Source organism: Mus caroli, unplaced genomic scaffold (genome assembly GCF_978045245.1).
Source record: "Mus caroli unplaced genomic scaffold, Mus_caroli_1 scaffold_5, whole genome shotgun sequence".
Lineage (NCBI taxonomy): Eukaryota > Metazoa > Chordata > Mammalia > Rodentia > Muridae > Mus > Mus caroli.
In genome coordinates, this window is record NW_028227260.1 from 11,603,125 (window position 1) to 11,623,186 (window position 20,062).

Consider the following 20,062-nt stretch of genomic DNA (forward strand, 5'->3'; position numbering starts at 1 on the left):
TGTAAGCTGCCAAGGGAGGGAAGCTATTAAACAGCCCTACCCAGCTGCAATGCCTATGCTCCACAACAGTGAGCAGGATGGCAGAATGTGCATAAAGGTGTAGTAAGTGACACTCATATGTTGGTGGTGACCAGCAGCTGTCTAATGGACTTAAGGCCCACTCAACAGGAGGGAGACCATGCCTGATACTGGAAACCTAGGCAGCTCACTGAGGCCCGTGAGGCCATGGCCGTTAGAATCTACTACCACTACTCTGCTAGCACAGCACAATCCCTAACTAATTTCTAAATCTCATCCTGATACCCACAGGTAAGTGTAGCTACCACCCTGCATCAACGAAGCTTCTCATTATAGCAAATGGGGACCATGACAGAAAACCACAACTGGATGCAGTATAGAGATCAACAGATTATGTGAAGTTCAGCCCCAATTGCTACATCTACATTACAATCCTGTATAGTTCAGGGGACTTTGAGGAAGAAGTGGCAGAAAGATCCGGAGATCCAGAATACTCTGGTTCTGTTGTCTGCAGTGGGATGGTCTCTCCTAGGAACAGCTGCATAAACAAGACTAGAACAACAGCAATGTCAATGGGCATGTTAATGTGGAAGGAGTAATTGTGGGTCCCACCCTAGACAAGGGACTATAGGTAACTAACAAGTACTGAGAGAAAGAGAATTAGCCTCCCTGCAGGGGTGAATTCCTTTATTGTCCAATGCACAGGGGCCAGCCTGAGAAGTCATATACAGTTGGCAAGAAGGGACTCAGTAGGTTGTATTTATATATTTGTGCATATGTGTGCATATGTGTATTGTTACATATATATGTAACAATAACAACCAGAGAAAAAGGGGTTATCAATTTGAAAGTGGGAGGGGCTAGAAGGAGGAAAGGGGGAGGAGAAAGTGAAGTAATTCTATTTCAATTAAAATATATTTTAAAAACATTTAAAGAGGGTACCATTCAATAATCAATACCATTAAACTACTGATGGGATAGGGTTAATGGCAAAATCATTGTCCCCAACCATCATCTCTCTTATTCTTTGTCATGACAGTGACAAGGCCAAGCAATCAATGTGAATGGAAGGAGTCCTTTCCATTTTCAGCCTGAATATGAATTTCTCTTTCTTTGTGATTCACCCTTCCAGCTTTGTTGCCAGCAAACAACCAAACTACAGACCCTCCAGAACAGGACTACCATATACTATCTGTTAACAACTCTATGCTGGCAAAAGCCACTAAGAATGGTTGGAATTATGGATACTCTTACTTAAGAGAGAGAAAAAAAGCCTACTTAGTTGGAAAAGGTGGATTTTTATAGTTGCCTTTGTATTGATGCCACATTTAACCCTTAACTCTTGCTGGTGTACTTATGGGTAGAAGATCTTTATCAGGCCTCTGGCCTTTGTAAATTGGTAGTTTCTGTCCTAATGACTTTTCCTATGGACCAAAAGGACACCATGCAAAAATCTAAACGTGAAGCCCACAACATCATTGCAAAATCATCTATAATTTAGTTTAGCTCAGTGTTTTTTGAGGGGGGCGGTGTGTTGAGGCAAGGTTTCTCTGTGTAGCTCTGGCTGTCCGGGAACTCACTCTATATAACAGGCTGGCCTCAAACTTTTGTCTCCCAAGTGCTGTTTTTTTGTTTTGTTTTGTTGTTGTTATTTTAATGGTACTTCTTGTACACTTTAAATATCCAATCTGAAACTCTTCAATTTTAACCATCTGTGACTCTGGCTTGATAATCCTCTGTGATTAAAGTGCCCAGTACTATCTCTTCCCAGGGTATGAACAAGCATACCAGTACGACCAAGAGACTTGGTGTCCCAGGAAAACTGACTCGCTCATGGCTATGTCTGAAATTAGATCTTAATATCTCATTCATATTTCTTTACTTGCAAAATGGGGTTGATCACTTTGGATGAAATTAAACTACATTTATAAACAATTTTATCAAAACAGTACCAACCAAACTTTGTAATTCCTACTTATTCAAGCTGTATTCTTTTGTGTTTCTGGATGGAATTTACCTTTATATAATAAAGCAGACATTTTTCCCTTTGTGAAAATATTGTGATCTCAGTAATTTTTAGAGTAGTCAAGACACAAGGATGTTTTTCCATGAATTGCATTTTATGCTTTCTAGTTAAACTATGGAACATCTTTATTCTCTAGTGTTCAGTTAGAATATCCAGAAGAACACTGCCTAGTTCAAGGTGAAGAAATAGCAGGTATGTCCCACTATTTTATTTTTAATTCTAAACTTTGAAGGCCTACGTGTGTCAGGTGCTGAAGTTATAGCAAAAGATAAAGCAAAGGCTCTGGCCTCAGTTTCCACCTTGAAAATAAAAATTCCTCAGTAAATTAAACTCAGTCTTCTGCTCGTACCCCTCCGAGACAGATTTCTTAGTGGTACTGTTAATCTGGCTTTGATTAATGACAAAACATTTCATATTAACAACAACCAAAAATGTCCATGTAGCTAGAAGGCAATGAAGCTGTGTGGCCAATTCTTATCCATCCAATTAGTAATACCATCAGAAGCCATTTCAATTTACTTTTTGAAGCAAGAGTAGTATCTGTCTTGTATTTCCATTTGTCTCCTTGAATTAAAAATGTAATTTGATACATTACTGAATATTATAGTCCCATGGATAAAACTGCTGAATTTCTAAAAGAAAAGCAGAAGAAAGTATGTAGACCAAACAAGATACCATGAAAAGGACTAAACATGACAGCTATAACATCATTGGGAAAGCATCTATAACATATCTTGGTGGGCTGTTTTCATGGACTTATTATTCATTCACATGTACCACTATCAAGATAATATTTTACTGACACGCTGCCCTGGAACCTTAGCCTAATCCCTAGTAGCTAAAATCAGTGGTACTATGGCCTTCCTTTCTTTGGACCTCTCTTAATCTTTACCCAGTGCTTTGGGGGAGGAGGGGTATAAACCCATCCCAGAATGACTCATGACAAAGTCATGTAAAAACCATGTTCATGTGCCTCAGTGAGTAAACACTGGGGAAGCGGTTAAGAAGACAAGTTCTAGAATCCTAGAGCACCCACTATTCAGCTTCATGAACTTAGAAGTGACTCAAAGTGTCCCAGCCCCAAATAAGCACTTCTGGCTTTCTGGCACACACAGAGTTCTGGAGCGCTACTGTCTAGATCTTGGTGTTGTTGATTTCAAGATAACCTACCCAGTTGCTTCCTTGCTTAAACTCTCACCCCCATCTTTCCATTTGCAAAGTGAGGATTAATAAAAGTTTCTCTACCTCAGTGTGATAGTATACAGCAAGGAATTTTATAAATCATGAAGACCTAGAAGAATTCAGTCATGTTGTTCCTACTACTGTTGTCAACATTTAGACTATGAACTATGGTTTCTAGATTCTACAGATACTGATATTTCCATAAAGGATCATGCCTTTACCAGCCAGCACAAGCCACACTAAAATTTTTACCAAGTTTGAAGCCAAGAGATGTGTTGTATTCATTATAACTTTAACCACCTTTAAAATTTGCTCATGTTAAAAACACATCTTTATTTTAAAAAAACAAAAATAAAAACATTCTATGGCTTTGGGGCTGGGAACACAGAGCAGTGGTAGAGCACTTGCTTAGCATGAAAAAAATTCTATTTGGGTTTGTACCTGGTCTTACAATGCATTAGGGACCTGAGCATCTAAAGCCTGGGCAGATAAACTCACAGAATATCAGACTGTTAGAAGCCTAGAGTCAACCTTCATCACAGTCTAAGAAAAAGACTGAGATATTTTCACTTTTACAGTTGCAACTTTGAATAGGAGCCATCCTTCAGTTGGGATCATAGAGATAAGTGGCTCCAGGTCCTGCTAGAATCACTTAGGCCATGTTAAAGAAGTCCAGTGCCCAGCTTACATACTCTGACCAATGGCATGAGGATCTTGGGGCATAGGTACAGGTGGCAGGCTTTCTTTTCTTTTCTTTTTTTCTTCACTGTATGCAGTTTTATTGGGGATCTCAGGCTCTGAGCAATGTTTGTAGCCAGATGAAAGATTATTAGATGTAAGAAATATATAATCACAGCATCTGAATTGTGGCACATGATCATGGCGTCTATTATTCTGTCTCTTTTTAATGTTTTTTTAAATTTTATTTGATTTTTAATTTATTTTTATACTCCATATTCCATTCCTCTTCCCCCCATCTACCCTCCAACTGCTCCACATCCCACACCTCTTCCCCACCCCCTGACCCCACCTGACCTCTAAACTCCCTGGGGCCTCCAGCCTCTTGAGGGTTAGGTGCATCATCTCTGAATGAAACAGGACCAGGCAGCCCTCTGCTGTATGTGTGTTGGGGGCCTCATATCAGCTGGTGTGTGCTGTCTGTTTGGTGATCCAGATTTTTTTCTTTAAAAAATAAAATCTCCAGGTGATTCCATGGAACAGCCAAGTTTGAGAACCTGGGGTAGGTAAATAATGAGCAACCCAGATATCACAGTTAATTCTCAGAATGACATTGTGTCTAAGGCAGAACCCAAGGTTCCCTCAAATCCCGGACAATGCATTAGGGAGCTGAGCATCTAAAGACTGGGCAGATAAACTCACAGAATATCAGACTGTTCGATGGGCCATGGAGGTGAATGCACGCATCCTATGAGGAGGAAAATCATATCTATTGTATCTGTAGGAATCCTTGGTAATGTACCGCCTCCTCACTGAAGTCTACTTAAGTTTGGAGAGGTAGCATGTGTTCTCCTGGAACTCACTGGATCAGACTATAACACTGATGATACATGAGTTGTGAGCAAAGGTCCACGTTTCACAATATCTCTAAGCTAGCTGGGCAAAGGCACATGCCTTTAATTCCAGCACTCAGGAGGTACAGGCAGATGGATCTCTGATTTCAAGGGCAGCCTGGTCTATGGGTGAGTTCCAGGACAGCCAGAGCTATACAGAGAAGCTCTGTCTCAAACAACTGGGGAAAATTCTAGTTGGGTTTGTTCCTAGTCTTATTGTAACTTGTTATGCCAGGTTTGGTTCATAACTCTGGAAGGCCTGTTCTTTTCTAAAGGAAAATGGAGGAATGAATCTTGGGGAGTGGGAAGGTGTGGGGAGTACTGGGAGGAGTGGAGGGAGGGGAAACTGCAGCTGGAATGTAATGTACAAGAGAAGAATAAATTAAAAAAAGAAAAAATAAATATCTGTAAGCTTTAGAGTCACAAATCAATTCCAATCAGCTAACTATGGCTAACTGGGTACTTACTATATACTAGACACAATCAAGAGATACAAGCTATCATCCTTACCCCCCAAATCCTGAATAGATGAAACCAGAAGGAAGAGCCCAATTCAGGATATGATAATAGTCCTCAATAATTCCTAGTATACAGTATGGATGTATCTAAGTGTCGACTATGTATGACTTTTAGAATGCTTTAACGTTTATAGACATAATTGAGTTGTAGAACTATGGCTACAATAAACAAATAAACAAAAATGCTGGGCTTCCATTGATGTCTAGGATTGCTTTACCTTGTTTTTGGAGCTTTTATTACACAGGTAAAGAGGGATCCTGAAATCTGATGACTGGAAGTAGCTTTGTTAGGTCTAGGGATGTAGCTCAGCAGTAAGGTGCTGACATGTCACATACACGACTCTGTGCTCGATTACCAACACTGAAAGGTAAGTATCTTTGTCTCCCTTGTGCTAAATGGTTATCTCAGTGTCAACTGAATCAACGCAAGATCTTTGATTCCCTCCTGTATTTCTTCCTCATACTCAAGATGGCACCTAGGCTGGGAGTGGACACAAGGAAAACGGGTGTGAACCTGTGAATTCATCTACTGCTCAGCCTGGAGTTTTCAATGGCCACTGCAGAGATCTTTCTCATCCTGGAAGCTTCCTCCATGTTTTATCTTGACTGCCATCTTGATGAGATCTACAGTCTCTTTGGAAGCAGATGTCTGAACACATCTATGAGAGTTTCTAAATCAGGTTAATTGGGGTAGGAAGAGCCACCTTACATGTAGCCAGCACCATTTCATAGGTCAGTGTCTTAGAGTAAATAAAAAGGAGAAAGGAAGCCAAACAGTAGCAACCATATTGGTTTCTTGACTAGGGGTGCAATGTGACCAGCTGCCTCAACCTCCTACTGCCACGGCTTCTCTGCCATAATGGACTATATCCTGCAACTATGAGTCAAAACCCCAAAACAAAAGCAAAACAACCCCCCAAAATGAAAATGCAAAAAACTCTTTCTCTCTCATATTTTGTCCCAGCAATAAAAAAGAATCACTATCATGCTCACGCTCAGTATCTTAGTTGGCACCCAGTGCTGAAGGCTGCACCTAATGGGCTCATGGCCTTTTTGCTTAGAATCTTACCTAACCTTGGATAAGTTCTCTTATGTCTACTCACCAACGATCTATTACATCCTTCAGCTGGTATCTGTCTGGGATCTTCATGCCATAATCTTTGCTGTCCTGTCCCTGCTTGTGGCTCTCAATATAGCTGCCCACTAGGAACACAGGGGCCATTTAGAATCCCAGTCCACAACACAAGAGCTGAGACAGATTTAGGGCCAGTACCTCTGGGCTTCTCTATTGCCTAAAGTCAGTTCCACCACTCCTTATATCTAAACTTGTCCTGCGTTTTGTTTTCCATGAGTTTATTTATTCACTTTACATCCAGATTGCAGCCCACCTCTCCTCCCAGTCCCCTTCACACACATAGCCCCTTACTCCATCCTCTCCTCCCCTTCTTCTCTGAGAAGGAGGAGGCACCCTGCAGATACCAACCTACCCTGGTACATCAAATCACTGCAGGGCCAGGCACATCCTATCACATGGAGGGCAGACAAGAGAGCCCAGTTAGGGGAATTGGATCCACAGGCAGGCAAACAGAGTCCAGACAGCCCCCACTCTATTGTTGGAGGCTTATCATATAAGCCCTTCAAGGAGTCCTTATGGGAGTTTAGGTGAAAAGTGGGGTAGAGTGTCCTCTGCTATCAGTGTTCCCTATAATCTATTCAGAAGCACTAGAATTCCTTGCCATCATTTTACCTTCTAGGGAGAATCACAGCCCAACAGAAGTGACTTCATGCCTGAGTATGGGGCTAGGGACTTGGTGGAGTTGTGAGATTGACTGAACATCTACCTGAAATTCATAATTTCAGTTTACAAGCAGAAGGTAGAAATAGAGTAAGGAGCTTGGCACTGGGTTTGATAGTAGAGGACCATACCAAAGAAGACAGGGACCATTGTTTCAGCCTACCTACTGCTTCATTATCATCTTTCCTGCAAGGAAGAATGGCCACTGGAGAATCAAGTGTAAGAGGGTGAGAGGAAAGACAGCAAGGACTGGAGAAGGGGAATTGTAAAGCAACTTATCACTGGAAATATCTGCAGCACTGGGAGATCTCTAGACCCAGCCCAGAGAGAAAGTTGGGATTATAGCTTATGAGATCACCAAGCTGTTTCAAATGTGTAATTGTTTCCAAGACAATTTGGCAGGCATGAAATTATAACCATCTTCTACTATTATGTCATCCGCCCTCTGGAAAATAGAACAGTTGTACCTAAAAGGAGAACCTCCTTCAAAAAAACCAAAAAAGAAGGAAGGCATTAGCCCAGGATTGGAGAACCAGGGAATGGAGATGTGTAGTAACCCACCAGCCCTGATTTGGGTTTCCAATAGACTGAAATAGCTCTTGCAAGTGTCATCTAGTTAGATAACCAGATGTGTTAAACTCTGAGGATTCTCTTGGCTGGCTGAGGCCCCACAAGAGTGTCAGACCCACCTCTCCCTGCTGACAAGAGCTAATGAGTCATCTCTCAGGCTTCCAGGGTGAAGCTACTGTGTTTGCATCCTAGAGCTGGGGAGCCACTCCTTTCTAGTAACCCCAGTGTTCCCTTTCTTCCTCTCCAGGTCCCAGTGACACATTTAAATTTAGCTTCAAACACTTACTACCTGGAGCAGCCTGGTTGAGCGTACATGGTATTAGCTCCAGAGTTTGATGGCAAATCTTCATAGCCCCGGGACTCTGATCAAATGACTTAATTTCTTCTATGCTCAATTTTTCCATCCATAAACTGGGGTGAAAAAGCTACCCGCCATGAAGAGTTTGGGTGAGAGATAAATGAGATAATGTTTACAAAGTACTAGGAAGGCTTGGCTTAGAGCAGGCTCCAAGTCTGCATTCGTTTTCCCTACCTGCATTTGTCTACCCATTATCCCTTCACTCTCCTTTCCCACCTGGTACTGAAGATGCATCAAAAGACAGAGAGTGTACAGCAAGTTCATGGTCAACACAATTCCAGGTGGCACCAAACAGAAGGAGGGATAAAGAAAGAGAGAAGGAAACACCGGAGAAAGAGATTTGTGAGATCTCTTTTTCAGCTTGATAGAGGAAGGTGTATTTGGCTGAATGTTGGAGGGGAACGTGTTTCCAAGCAGACATGAGAAGGTAACCTGGATAAGTTGAAGGAGGGAGCATTTGAGTGAAACAGGGAGGGGAGCAAAAAAAAAAATGGGGACATTAAGGAGCAGATGACTACTATGGGCTTGAGTCCATAATCCAATTGGGGAGCTTTAGGAGACAATGATGAGCATAATTCAGCACTGTCCTGCCGAGGGATGAGGAAAACCCAACTTTCTTATTTAGGGACAGCAGGGTTCTATATAACTCTGGCTAGCCTTGACCTTCTCATCCCTCTGCCTCAGTTCTTTAGTGAGAGATGTGGCTCTGAGGTATCTGGGTAATCTGAATCAACCTATATTCAGAGACTTTCATCATTAAGGGCTCTACCACTGTTTATTTTTACTGTACAGATGCAGAAGCGGCAAGCAAAGGAGAGGGTTTAAGCCAGCGGAGGGTTTAAGATGGCAGTGGGCAAGCCAGGCATGGGAGTGCACAACTGTAATTTCAGCACTTGGAAGGCAGATGCCAGAAAACCAGGAGTCAGTTTTGGCAATGTAGTAAGTTTGAGCCAGCATAGAAAGAAATGTTGTATACAGAGTACACATATAAACTTTGTGATTATAAGGCCTGAGTTTGAATCATGATTCTGTGCCCCCCCCCCATGAGACAAATTTGAAACTACATTTGTTAAATACTGGCCAGGATGATGGTCACCATTTTTCATAAGCTTCCAAAGACACCCCCTTTCTGAAAAAAAAATCTGTACTTCATTTGAACACATTCTTTTTCAATTTCTAAATGGAAATACCCACCAAAATAAATCCTCATACATTTGATCACATGATTTTGGATAAAGATGCTAAGATTGTTCAAGGGGAAAAAGATAGCCTTTTCAACAAATCATGATAGAAAAATGGGATAGCTCCAGGAGTCAAAGTTGGTTTAAATATGAGTTAAGGCTATATACAATTCTTAGAAGAAAACATAGTGGGGAATCTTCCTGACATTGGATTTGGCAAAGGGAATTTCTTGGATTTGATACAAAATTATAGACAATAAAGGTAAATATGTTCATCAGACCTCATCAGGATTAAAAACTTAAATTCATGAAAGAACACCATGGAGAGTGAAAATAGAAGATATTTGCAAATTATCTCATAAAGGATTAATATCCATAGCATATAAAAAAATCTCTAAAAGTCAACAACTTAAAAATACATTTTTTTAAAAAGGGAAAATGATATGAATAGACATTTCTCCAAATAAAGATAAAATGGCTAATAAGTGCCTCTCCCCAAAGATGCTCAGCTCACTAATCACTAAGGAAATACAAATCAAAACCACAGTAAGATGTTACTTCATTCTTACCACCCAAACAAAAGAAAACAGTAAGTGTTGTCAAGGATGTGGAGAAACTGGAATCCCTGTGCTTTGCTTGTAGGAATGTGAAATGTATAGCCACTACAAAAAGCAGGCTGGCAGGTCCTCAAAGAATGCAAATGAACCCTGCAGTTCTAACCCTAGGTGTACACCCCAAAGAGATGAGAGCAGGGAGTCAGATATCTGCTTGCTTGCCTAGGCTCACAGAAGCATTACTCACAGTAACTAAAAGACAAACAAGTAAAATATCTAAGGACAGATGAATGAGTAAACACAATGTGGCGCATATACATCCAATAGAATATATGTAGTCTTTAAAAATTGAATGAAATCCTGATATATATATATATATATATATATGTGTGTGTGTGTGTGTGTACATATATGTGTGTGTGTGTCTGTGTGTGTATGTATATATAATATGTAAAACTACAACATAGAAAAACTGTTAAATGAAATCAACCAAACACAAAGGGATAAATATGTTTCCACTTATGTGAGGTACCTGGAAGAGTCAAATTCATACAAGCTAAAATAATAGATATTATAGTGGGGATAAACACATAGTAACTTGGATGATGAAAATATCCTGGAAATGGATGGTGGTGATAGTTGCACCAAAACTATAATTGAACTTAATACCAACAAAGTCTATTTAAAAGTGGTAACTGCTGGGGCTGGCAGGTAAAGGCACGTCCTGCAGCCTGAGTTCAGCCTCTGGAACTCATATGGTGGAACGAGAGAACAAGTTCTCATAACAGATAAGTTGTCCTCCGAACACACACAAACATACAGACACACACACAAACAAACAAATGTAAAGGATGATAACTATTATATGCATATGTTACTATGCTAGGCATTATGAAAAATACACAAAACATACACGAAAAAAAGATAGACATAAAAAAAATGAAGGACAGTTTAGTGAGATGGCTCAGTGGTTAAAGGCATTTGCCTTGCAAGCAACATGACCTGAGTTTGATCCCTAAAACCTACATAGAGATGGAAGGAGAGAATAACAAAGTTGTTTTTTAACTTCCTAACATGTGCCATGGCATATACTGCCACCCATCATAAGCACACAAACAACAATAATAATCGTGTGAAGGGAGGGAGGAAAACTGACACCTTACCTTTCAGGGATGTAACAAGAATGACATGAAAACAAATGATGACAAGGAATATCTTGTATATCAGTAAAACCTCTTCAGGTCTGCCAACAGGGCTGTACTGCCCACCAGAGAAAAGCATCCTGGAACAAAATAAGAAGGACAACAGATCATCACAGCTGTCATAATCCCAACATAGCAATGACTCAAAGGTCATTCCTTAAGTAAGACCACCTCCAGGCTGCCTACTTAGTAGTGCCATAGTTAAAACTGTAGTGTGCCTTCAGAAAATGAGCAATGCCAGGTGAGCACTGGCTATGAAAACAAAAATCACAGGTTTATCCAGGGAGGCTCACCCACTAAGACATTATATTTAAAATGATAAACACAGTAGTCCTTGTAGACTTTATGGAAAAAATACATGCAGAATATCAAAAGACTAACAACTAAAATATCTCATGCATAATGATCACTTTATAAAGCTGGTTACAGACAATGTTAACAATCAGGCATCAGAGACACCTCTTAATGATCTACCTCATTTATTTCTTATACTAGCAAAGGAAAGCTACACTGCATTTCTTCCTTACTACGACTTTTTACATTGTTATTGTTTATATTTCTAATAGTCAATATGGCAACATTTTTCAATGCAAAGTTTATACCTGATTCTAATTTAAAAGAGTCATTTACCATTCACGTAACTTATTCCCAGTCGAGGACCAATTTGTGCCAAAGAAGACATCAAGTCTGAATTGGAGGTAACTAGGAAGAATATATATGGTAGAGGCAGGGCTCAGACTTGGGGAGAGCTCAGCACATGGGGAGAACGAAAAGTGCTAAGACTAGGTCACCCTGCTGAAACTGACAAGGGAAACTGAGAGAGGAAGAAGTCAGCACCACACACATAGGCTAAGGAACAACAAAGAGACAGTGAGACCCAGTGAACATACTCCTATTCAGCCAGCTGGGACGTTACTATGGCAGACTTCATAGTCCAAGCTAGTAGAACTCTTGGCCAAGGTACCCAGTGAATCTAGTATCTACAACAACTCCACAAACTGGAGATAGTGTGTGCACATGCCATGGTGAAGGCAAGAGAAAATGAGTTCAAAGCTCCCAGTTCTGCCATGTAATGTCAGGGTTACTGGGCAAGGCACTTCCAATAGTCAAATATGCCATTTAGCAAACTGGGATAATGGCATCAACCTGATAGACCTACTCCAATGAATAATGGAGAGATCTCTGGCCAGGGGCTGGTACTAAGAGTACTCTACAAATGTTGGCTACACTCTTTATTCTTTTGTTCACCCAGCCATTCAGCAAATCCTTTTATATTTGTCTAGTTTGTGAGAGGTCAGGTAGTGCAAGGATTAAAGTGATGAGGGACAAAAAAAAAAAAAAAGAAAGAAAGAAAGAATGAAAAAGAAAAGAAAAAAGAAATAGAAAACCCATTGTTTTCTCAGTCTCCAGGTAAAGTTGGCTATCTTCAAGAATCCCATCATTCCCAGATGTGATGGCACAGACCTTTAATCCCAGCACTCAGGAGGCAGAAGCAGGTGAATCTCTGAGTTTGAGGCCAGCCTGGTCTACAGAGCGAGTTCCTGAACAGCCAGGGCTATGTAGAGAGACCCTGACTCAGAAAACCAAAGGGGGAAAATAGAATCGTGTCATTTACTACTTATAACAGTACCAGGACAATGAGTCTCTCCTTGATATGGCATGATAATTTCTGAGACCTTGAAGTGACTGCCTTCAAAAGAGGGATTACATTTTAAAAATTCATAAATTGTGTGGTTTAACATGGAAACTTTATTCTCATGTAGGTAAAGAAGATTTAAAGAGAAGTACTATACAGCAGGCCTGAATGAGGACTATTCTGTAACCCGACTAACTGTTTTAATTTAATTACAGCATAACAGCTATGAGATATGCAGTGAGTAATATTTTGCCCCATGTAACAAGATATAACAAGTATCTTCTAGAAAAGCCCATTCCTTTAAGATATTTACCCCAAGCCCTAAGTGTTGGCTTAAAAGTCTAGCACAAGAGGACATTTAAAAGGGAGCTACTGAAGAGGTCCCTAGTGCAGACAAAGGAAGCATATACAGGGCAAATACGACTGATTTAGGTTGATCAACTTCCAAAGCAGTCAGAAGGGGAAAAAAAGGAACCAGGATTCAATTTCTATCTGAATTCTGGTCAAAGAGCATTATCTGGCAAATCTCTCTCATAAAGCACGCGCAAATATCTCCTGCATCATAGGACTAGGTTAAGCTGGGTTATCCACACTGATTTTTTTTCTTGAAAACAACTTAAAACCATGGATAAAATATTAAATATGTCTAGCCAAAATGGAAGATTAAGTAGGAAGCCAGGAAGGTAACGTAAACAGCGAGGCCAAATGAGGAAAACTTGGGTTTCAGATGGGAGGTGTGAAAGCAAAGTACAGAGTTATGGAGAAGAGAGCCAGAAGGCCAAAATAGGCTTAATACAAGTCAACAAAGAGAGGAGAGGGAAATTCAATATTTGGACTAAGAGTCCAAACTTGCAGAAAAATACTAATGCAGATTCAAGAAGCCCACAGAATTGCTATTATAATAAGCAAATAAAAAGAGATCTATACCTAGCCACCTCATAATGAAAGTGGAGAAAACAAGGTTAAAAGAAAAAGCCTTGACAATAACGTGAGAAAATAAGGTCATTCCATTTCAAAGGAGCAACTGTTACATTGGCAACTCTCTTCTCAGAAGCAGCCAGACAGTGCAATATTGCCTGCAATGTGTGAAGGGATCATTTTATTCCCACTGAAAATACCTTTTATGAATGGGAACAAAATGAAGACATTTTCAAATAGACCAAAACGGTTTTTCTGTTTCTTTGTTTGCTTTCCACCAAAAAGGAGTCCTCACTTACAATCAACCTTAAAATACATATTCAGGAAGAAGACATTAGACTCGAGATGCAAGAAGGAACAAAAACAGCTAAAGAAGGTGGTTAGTATACATTCCTAAGATATGGGCATGAGAACACACAAGTGTAATCTCAGCACTGGGGAGGTGGAGGGAGGAGAATCGGCAGTTCAAGGTCATCCTTGGCTACATGGTGACCTAGTGAGCTTAGGTCTTTCCTAGGCTTTATGGGACCCTGTCTCAAAAAAATACACCCCCATTAAAAACCCATATGGTGTGTGTGTGTGTGGTGTGTGTGTGTGTGTGTGTGTGTGTGTGTGTTGTGTGTGTGTATGTGTGTGTGTGTATGTAACTTATTTTCAGTACTGGGGATATATATGTATAGATATGTATGTATGTATGTATGTATGTATGTATCTACCATATGTATAAGATACATGAAATTATGTAGAGACAAAAAATAAAAATTTAAAATTAATTAAAGTCTTCAAAGGACCTCACATTCATCTTAGAGGAGGCTAAAGTTACTACTTATCTTTAAATATGGAAAAGTTGAATTGATATGTTGCATGTTTTGGGGATGGGTACTAGGTCTTGCTATGTTGGCTAGACTGGTCATGAGCTCCTGGGATCAAATGATCATCACGCGTCAGTCTCCCAAGTAGCTATAATTAGAGAGAACATGCTCAACTCTCAATGCATTACAGTAACTATATAAGTTATTAAAGAATAGAAAAGGCAGGGGCTAGGGGGTCCACTTCAGTGATAGAATAGAATTCAGTTCCCTGTACAGTGATGGCAGGAAAGGAGACCGGGGCAGGGAAACTGGAAATGATACATCAAGCTTCCTAAATAGGAAAGAGGGAAAAAATGTTGTTTAAAATAGTCAATTTGAAAGTCAAACAAAGGGGGGAAAGAAACTTAGATGGAAAAATAATAGGCTTCACTGATTCATTATATATAAATGAACAAAACAATTCCATTAAAGGGCAAGCATATATACCTTAAAACAACAACAACAACAACAAAACCATAACCCAACCTCCAGCTCTGTGCTACTACCAAAGCACAACTAGAACTTGTTAATGAAAGCCTGAGAGTGAAAGGATGGGAACAATCTACGCCAACAGTGGTCCAAAGGAAAGTAAGGCTAGGGATACATCAGGGGAGAAGCGTTTGCTTAGTGTGTATGAGACTTTGGCTTCAATCCCCAGTACTGACAATACACGATGATTTTGCCAAACATGGTGGTCTAGGCCTGAATTCCCAGCCACTGAGAAGTAGAAGCAGGACGATCACAAGCTCAACTTCGAGGCTAGTCTGGGATATATGAAACACGGTCTTGGAAAAATAAAGAAATAAATATTATATTTATATTGATATCAAAAAAATTATACTTTAAAACAAAAACATCACTTTATAAACAAGACAGTTCCTTCCCAATTTAACCTGATCAATAATATAAACACTGTGTATCAAAACATGGGGTATAGTTGAGGATAGAGCCGCACAGATATTTTAGATATGCATAAGGTTTAAAGTGAATAAACTAAGTCTACAAAGTGAGCGCCAGGACAGCCAGAGCTATAAAGAGAAACCCTGTCTCGAAAAACCAAAAAACAAAAAAACAAAAAAACAAAAAAAAAACAAAAAAAAGTTGGAAAATAACAATATGAACCCTAAGAAGAAAGTAATGATAAAATAAAAGCATAAAATGATGATTAAGGAAAAAAGCAGCAAGTAAAGAATGAATAAGGTCAAGCTATTTTCTGAGAAGACAACGCTGGTAAAATTGAGAGCCAGGGTATAAGGAAAGGGAGATGGAAGGAACAACTAACCAAGAGAGCCAGACAGCAGGATCATGCCAATGCTATGGGCACAAAAGAGATAAAAGGATCTCAAAGACAATTTTATTCAATAGTTTAAAAGGATCTACACAAAATGGAGAAATTCCTGGTGGGGGCAGGGAGAACAAGAACCATTAAATCCAAAGAAGATGTACAACTATTAAAAGATCTCAAAAATCCTCCCACAAAGAAAATTTTATTTAAGATACAAAAATTTTAGTCTCACAAAAATTCAAAGAGGCAAAACAAAAAAGTAGAGCATATCTTAACTCATTTTCACAGCATCAAGGGAAAGTGTTCTTGTTTTTGCCTCATGTGTACACACATGCATACATCCATGCATGTGTGCACGCGCGCGCGCGCACACACACACACACACACACACACACACACACACACACACACCAGTAATTGACAGAATTCTCCATTACAGAAATGCATAACAACAATCATAAATCTTATAAATTGAAGTAGTCAGAATAAATATAGAACAAAAGAATTTTGGCACCAAATTTCTTTTTCAAAGATAGAGACAACTAGGAACCAAAGCCAATATTTCTGTAGTCAAAGAAACACCACATAGTCTAAAAGAAAAAAATGGAATTGATTGCATACAGATGACAGAAGCTGGGTTAACTGCTTAGTGCTGTGAGTGTGGCTCTGGAATGGCAGCTTTGTGTAATATTTACCATGACACATATTCAAGCCAGGGTGTATGTGAAGGTTTCACATCCCTGGGAGCAAATGGAACGAAAATGATTTGTTTAGTCTACACAGTAGAAAATTATGTTCTTAATAAGCCTTAAGAGCTTTCTGGAGCAGAAAAAAGAAACTTGTATTTTTAAAAAGTGAATTGATACAAGACTGCAAAATTGGAAGTCTATTATGCACAGCAAACATATACTCAAAAACTGGGGAGAAATTGATTGATTTTCAGCTCCCTTGCATACTTCCACATTTCCCCACCACACATCTGAGTGTCCATTTGAAGTACTCGAGGTAAGGGGAAAACCCACTTCATCTCTCTCCTCTCACCCTTCAGGGTCTTCCCCCAAGTCCATAGTGCATATGTTCAACATGCACAAACCACCAACCATGGAGCTAAGAGAGCATGCTTGGTTGAGCAAACCGTACCACGCAAGCTCTACCTCCTACAAGCATGACCTTGAGCTGTTCATTAAGCTCTGTAAACCTTATAGCTGAAGAAATGAAAGTGATAATAAGGCCAGCGTCATAGGGTTCTATAGGAATTAGATGAAGTCATATATTAAACATCTGTACAGAGTCAAAGCCTTAGCTGCGATTATAAGTTTACAATGTATTCCAATGCTGAGTTTGAACATATTTTTGGAATAATTTCTTGCATTTGTCCATCTAGTTTTCATATATTTTCTGAGGTTCTCTTATATGCAGGATTCCATGCTAGGAGCTCTTGATTTTTTTCAATAAATAAGACATATTTGTCTCGCCCTTGAGAGTTTATAGCTACTACTTACTTTCAGTAGCTATTGGTGTTGTCAGATAAGGGGATGTTTTTTAAACCTGGTAAACTTAAAAGACACTTTCTCTTCATGGCTGATGAGGCTCAGGTTGACTTAAAGCAACAAAAAATAAAACACTAGAAAACAGTATGGTCTTCTATTGAGAATTGGATATCACCTCACCCCCATCCCTACAGCAGCCACTCATAAAAGACGTTTAAATAGATTTGGTACAGAATCCATTGCTACAAAATAATTCTATGACCATATAGAGGAAAGAAATGGCAGAGGAAAGTGTGGTGGTTTTAAACTGTCAATTTGACACAATCTAGAGCCACTTGGGAAGAGAGTGGGAATGAGGGATCATTCAGATCAGGTTAGTCTGTAGGAGGGTGTGTTGATTGTGTTAATTGAGATGAGAGGACTGTTCCACCTTGGGTGGCACCATGCCCTAGGTAGGGAATCCTGAACTCGATAAAAGTAGAGAAAATGAGCAGGACTTATCACAACAACAGAAATGAAACTAGAACAGAAACTGTATAAATGCATCCTTTTGGACATTGACCTGCATTGGGGCTGGAAGTGGGAGTTAGTCAGAATACTTGGCATGGATGCTTCATGATATCATACTGTAGAGGAAGATGGATTCTTGGGAAAGTCAATGCCCCCCTTCCCAAACCAATATTCTGGTCCCTTTTTGCTCTTGTTATCATACCATGTCAACTTCTGCTTACATATCTACTAGCTGTATAACCCTATTGGATGCTTAAACCTTATTTCTAACATTAACTTATTAGTGTCTATTTTAATTTATATGCATTATTTATTTTGTAAATCACCATAGGACTATTCTAGTTTAAATTGTTATAACAAATATTTATATTATTCATACAATGTTGACAATTCATATCAAGTAAACCCCAGAAACAAGCACTATTTGAGTCTCAAAAGAAAGGAAAAGTGATAGTACTGGGACAAAGCAGAACACTTGCTTCATACACACATGGCCCCAGGATGTGACCCCAAGTACTGCGAAAGGAAAGGAAGGGGCAGAAAGGAAAGGATGAAAGTCAGTAGTGGCTTCACGGTTTGTCTAGAAGGAAGTTAAGCAGAAATCTGTTTGGGAAGTACTCTGAAAGTTGCATGTACACAGTACTTCAGGCAACCAGGGAAACACATCATCACCTATTTCAAAACACGACAACAGTGTTAGAGCCAGGGAAGCCAGAGCAAGGAGCAAGGCAGGGGAATCAGCTAGACAACAGTACCAAAACACCTCTGTAGGTAATTAGGTTTCTTCTTCAGCTTACATTACACCATGTCATGTCAAAGTCTATTCCCGCTCCACAATGCCCCACCCCCTCGAAAGCCTAGTCAAAAACAACTGGCTTTTGTTACCAAGGTTACCAAGAAGAAAGGTTCAACAAGGGCCTTTCTGTAAGAAAAAGAAAATGTCTGAAGAAAAGAGAGCTCCAAGGGGAAGTAAAGAGTTACAAACCAAACACACAGGAAAATACGAGGTTGTGATGAAAATGGGGATCTGGAGTGAAGAAGGTGGTGAAATATGGAAGGGAAGAAAACCAAGCCAAATATGTTCATTGTTTCTTTCAATACTATGAGGGAGAATTATCCTGACTCACCTGACAGGAAGTTCAGAGGAAATAGGGAGGAAACTCCGTGCGCATCTGAAAATGAAAACCAGAACAGATAATTAGACCAATGCAAAGTGGATCTTCAGGCTGCCAGAAGGCATCAATACTGCACAGCAAGGCTGCATCTTGACAATGGAGTTACAAAAGAAATGAACAAGGCAGACACTGCTACCACCAGGGAACAAATTATAAATGGCAGGAACAACCCAAAAGCCAGTTTGGGGCGGGAGGTGACCTCATCCGTGTATGTATTACCACACAGCCTAAATCAGCATTAGTTGCATTATAGGTATGCTGGGTGGTATAAAGGTTAGTGCTGATTGTCAAGGTGACAGTATATGGAAGGAAGGCAAGCTTCTTAGCACATCTGTGAGGAGTTACTTTGATCGAGTTAGCCTCTAGCTGTGCCAGGAAGGGATTATCTTGATTAGGTTAAATCATGTGAGAAGATCCATGTTAAAAAAAAATGGGTGGCATTATTCACAGGGATTGGTTCCTAGACTGTATAAAAGGGAGGGAGCTGCTGAGATTGAACACTAGTCACTCTGTCTCTTTCTGACTACGGATGCCATGTAAGCAGGTGCTTCAAGCTCCTGATGCCTGCACTTCACTGTCACAGTGGACTGGATCCTTCCTTGCACTGTGAGCCAAAATGAACAGTTCCTTCCTTAGGTTGTTTTTGTCAGGGTATTTTCCCAGCCCAACAGGAAAAAAAAATGCCATAAAGATGGTGAGGTGATCAGGGTAGATCTGGAGTGGGGCAGACTCTTCTACACACAATACTGGTTATGTATCACTTCATATTCTGTTACCTTTTTTTTTTTCTGAAGAAAAAGATATTTCTAAAGGCAAAGACAAATTATTTTCTCTAAGAAGGTTGAGGGTAAATGACTATTGACTGACTAATACATTTGGCCCTGCGCTGAAAAGGGGAGATGGGGTTATTCACTACAGCACAACTGAGAGGAAGACAGAAGTATGCTAGAGAGAAGAAGCAGGGTAGCTACTTAAAGCAGAGAGCATTGCTGAGTCCCTGGTTTGTATCCTTTAGAATATTCCACCGCACTGTACTCTGGTACCACTTACTACCTCAAAGATGGCAGTCACTTACACTAATTGTGTCATCTCACGTGAAATAGAAACATGACAACTTTTGAAATCAAGGTATTCAATAAAGAAACAATCCACCATGTCCTCTTGGAGCCAACTGATCTACTTCTGTCTTTTGTCAACTCAGTGCTAGGATAGATATTGATGT

The 20,062-nt window shown here is 39.9% G+C and overlaps 1 protein-coding gene across 2 annotated transcripts in view; it reads right to left on the reverse strand.

The window, feature by feature from the left end:
- Positions 1 to 18,830, reverse strand: part of Adgrg2 (adhesion G protein-coupled receptor G2) — a 73,380-nt gene extending 54,550 nt beyond the window's left edge. The window contains exons 1-2 of one of the 2 annotated variants that reach the window (XM_085837534.1): positions 18,793 to 18,830; positions 10,937 to 11,055 (exon numbers count right to left, since the gene is read on the reverse strand). In XM_085837534.1, the coding sequence (XP_085693660.1) occupies positions 10,937 to 11,054 (118 nt within the window). In that variant the 5' untranslated portion in view covers position 11,055; positions 18,793 to 18,830. The remainder of the gene's footprint in view (positions 1 to 10,936; positions 11,056 to 18,792) is intronic. The other variant, XM_085837533.1, reaches the window with a different exon arrangement.
- Positions 18,831 to 20,062: the final 1,232 nt, after the last annotated feature.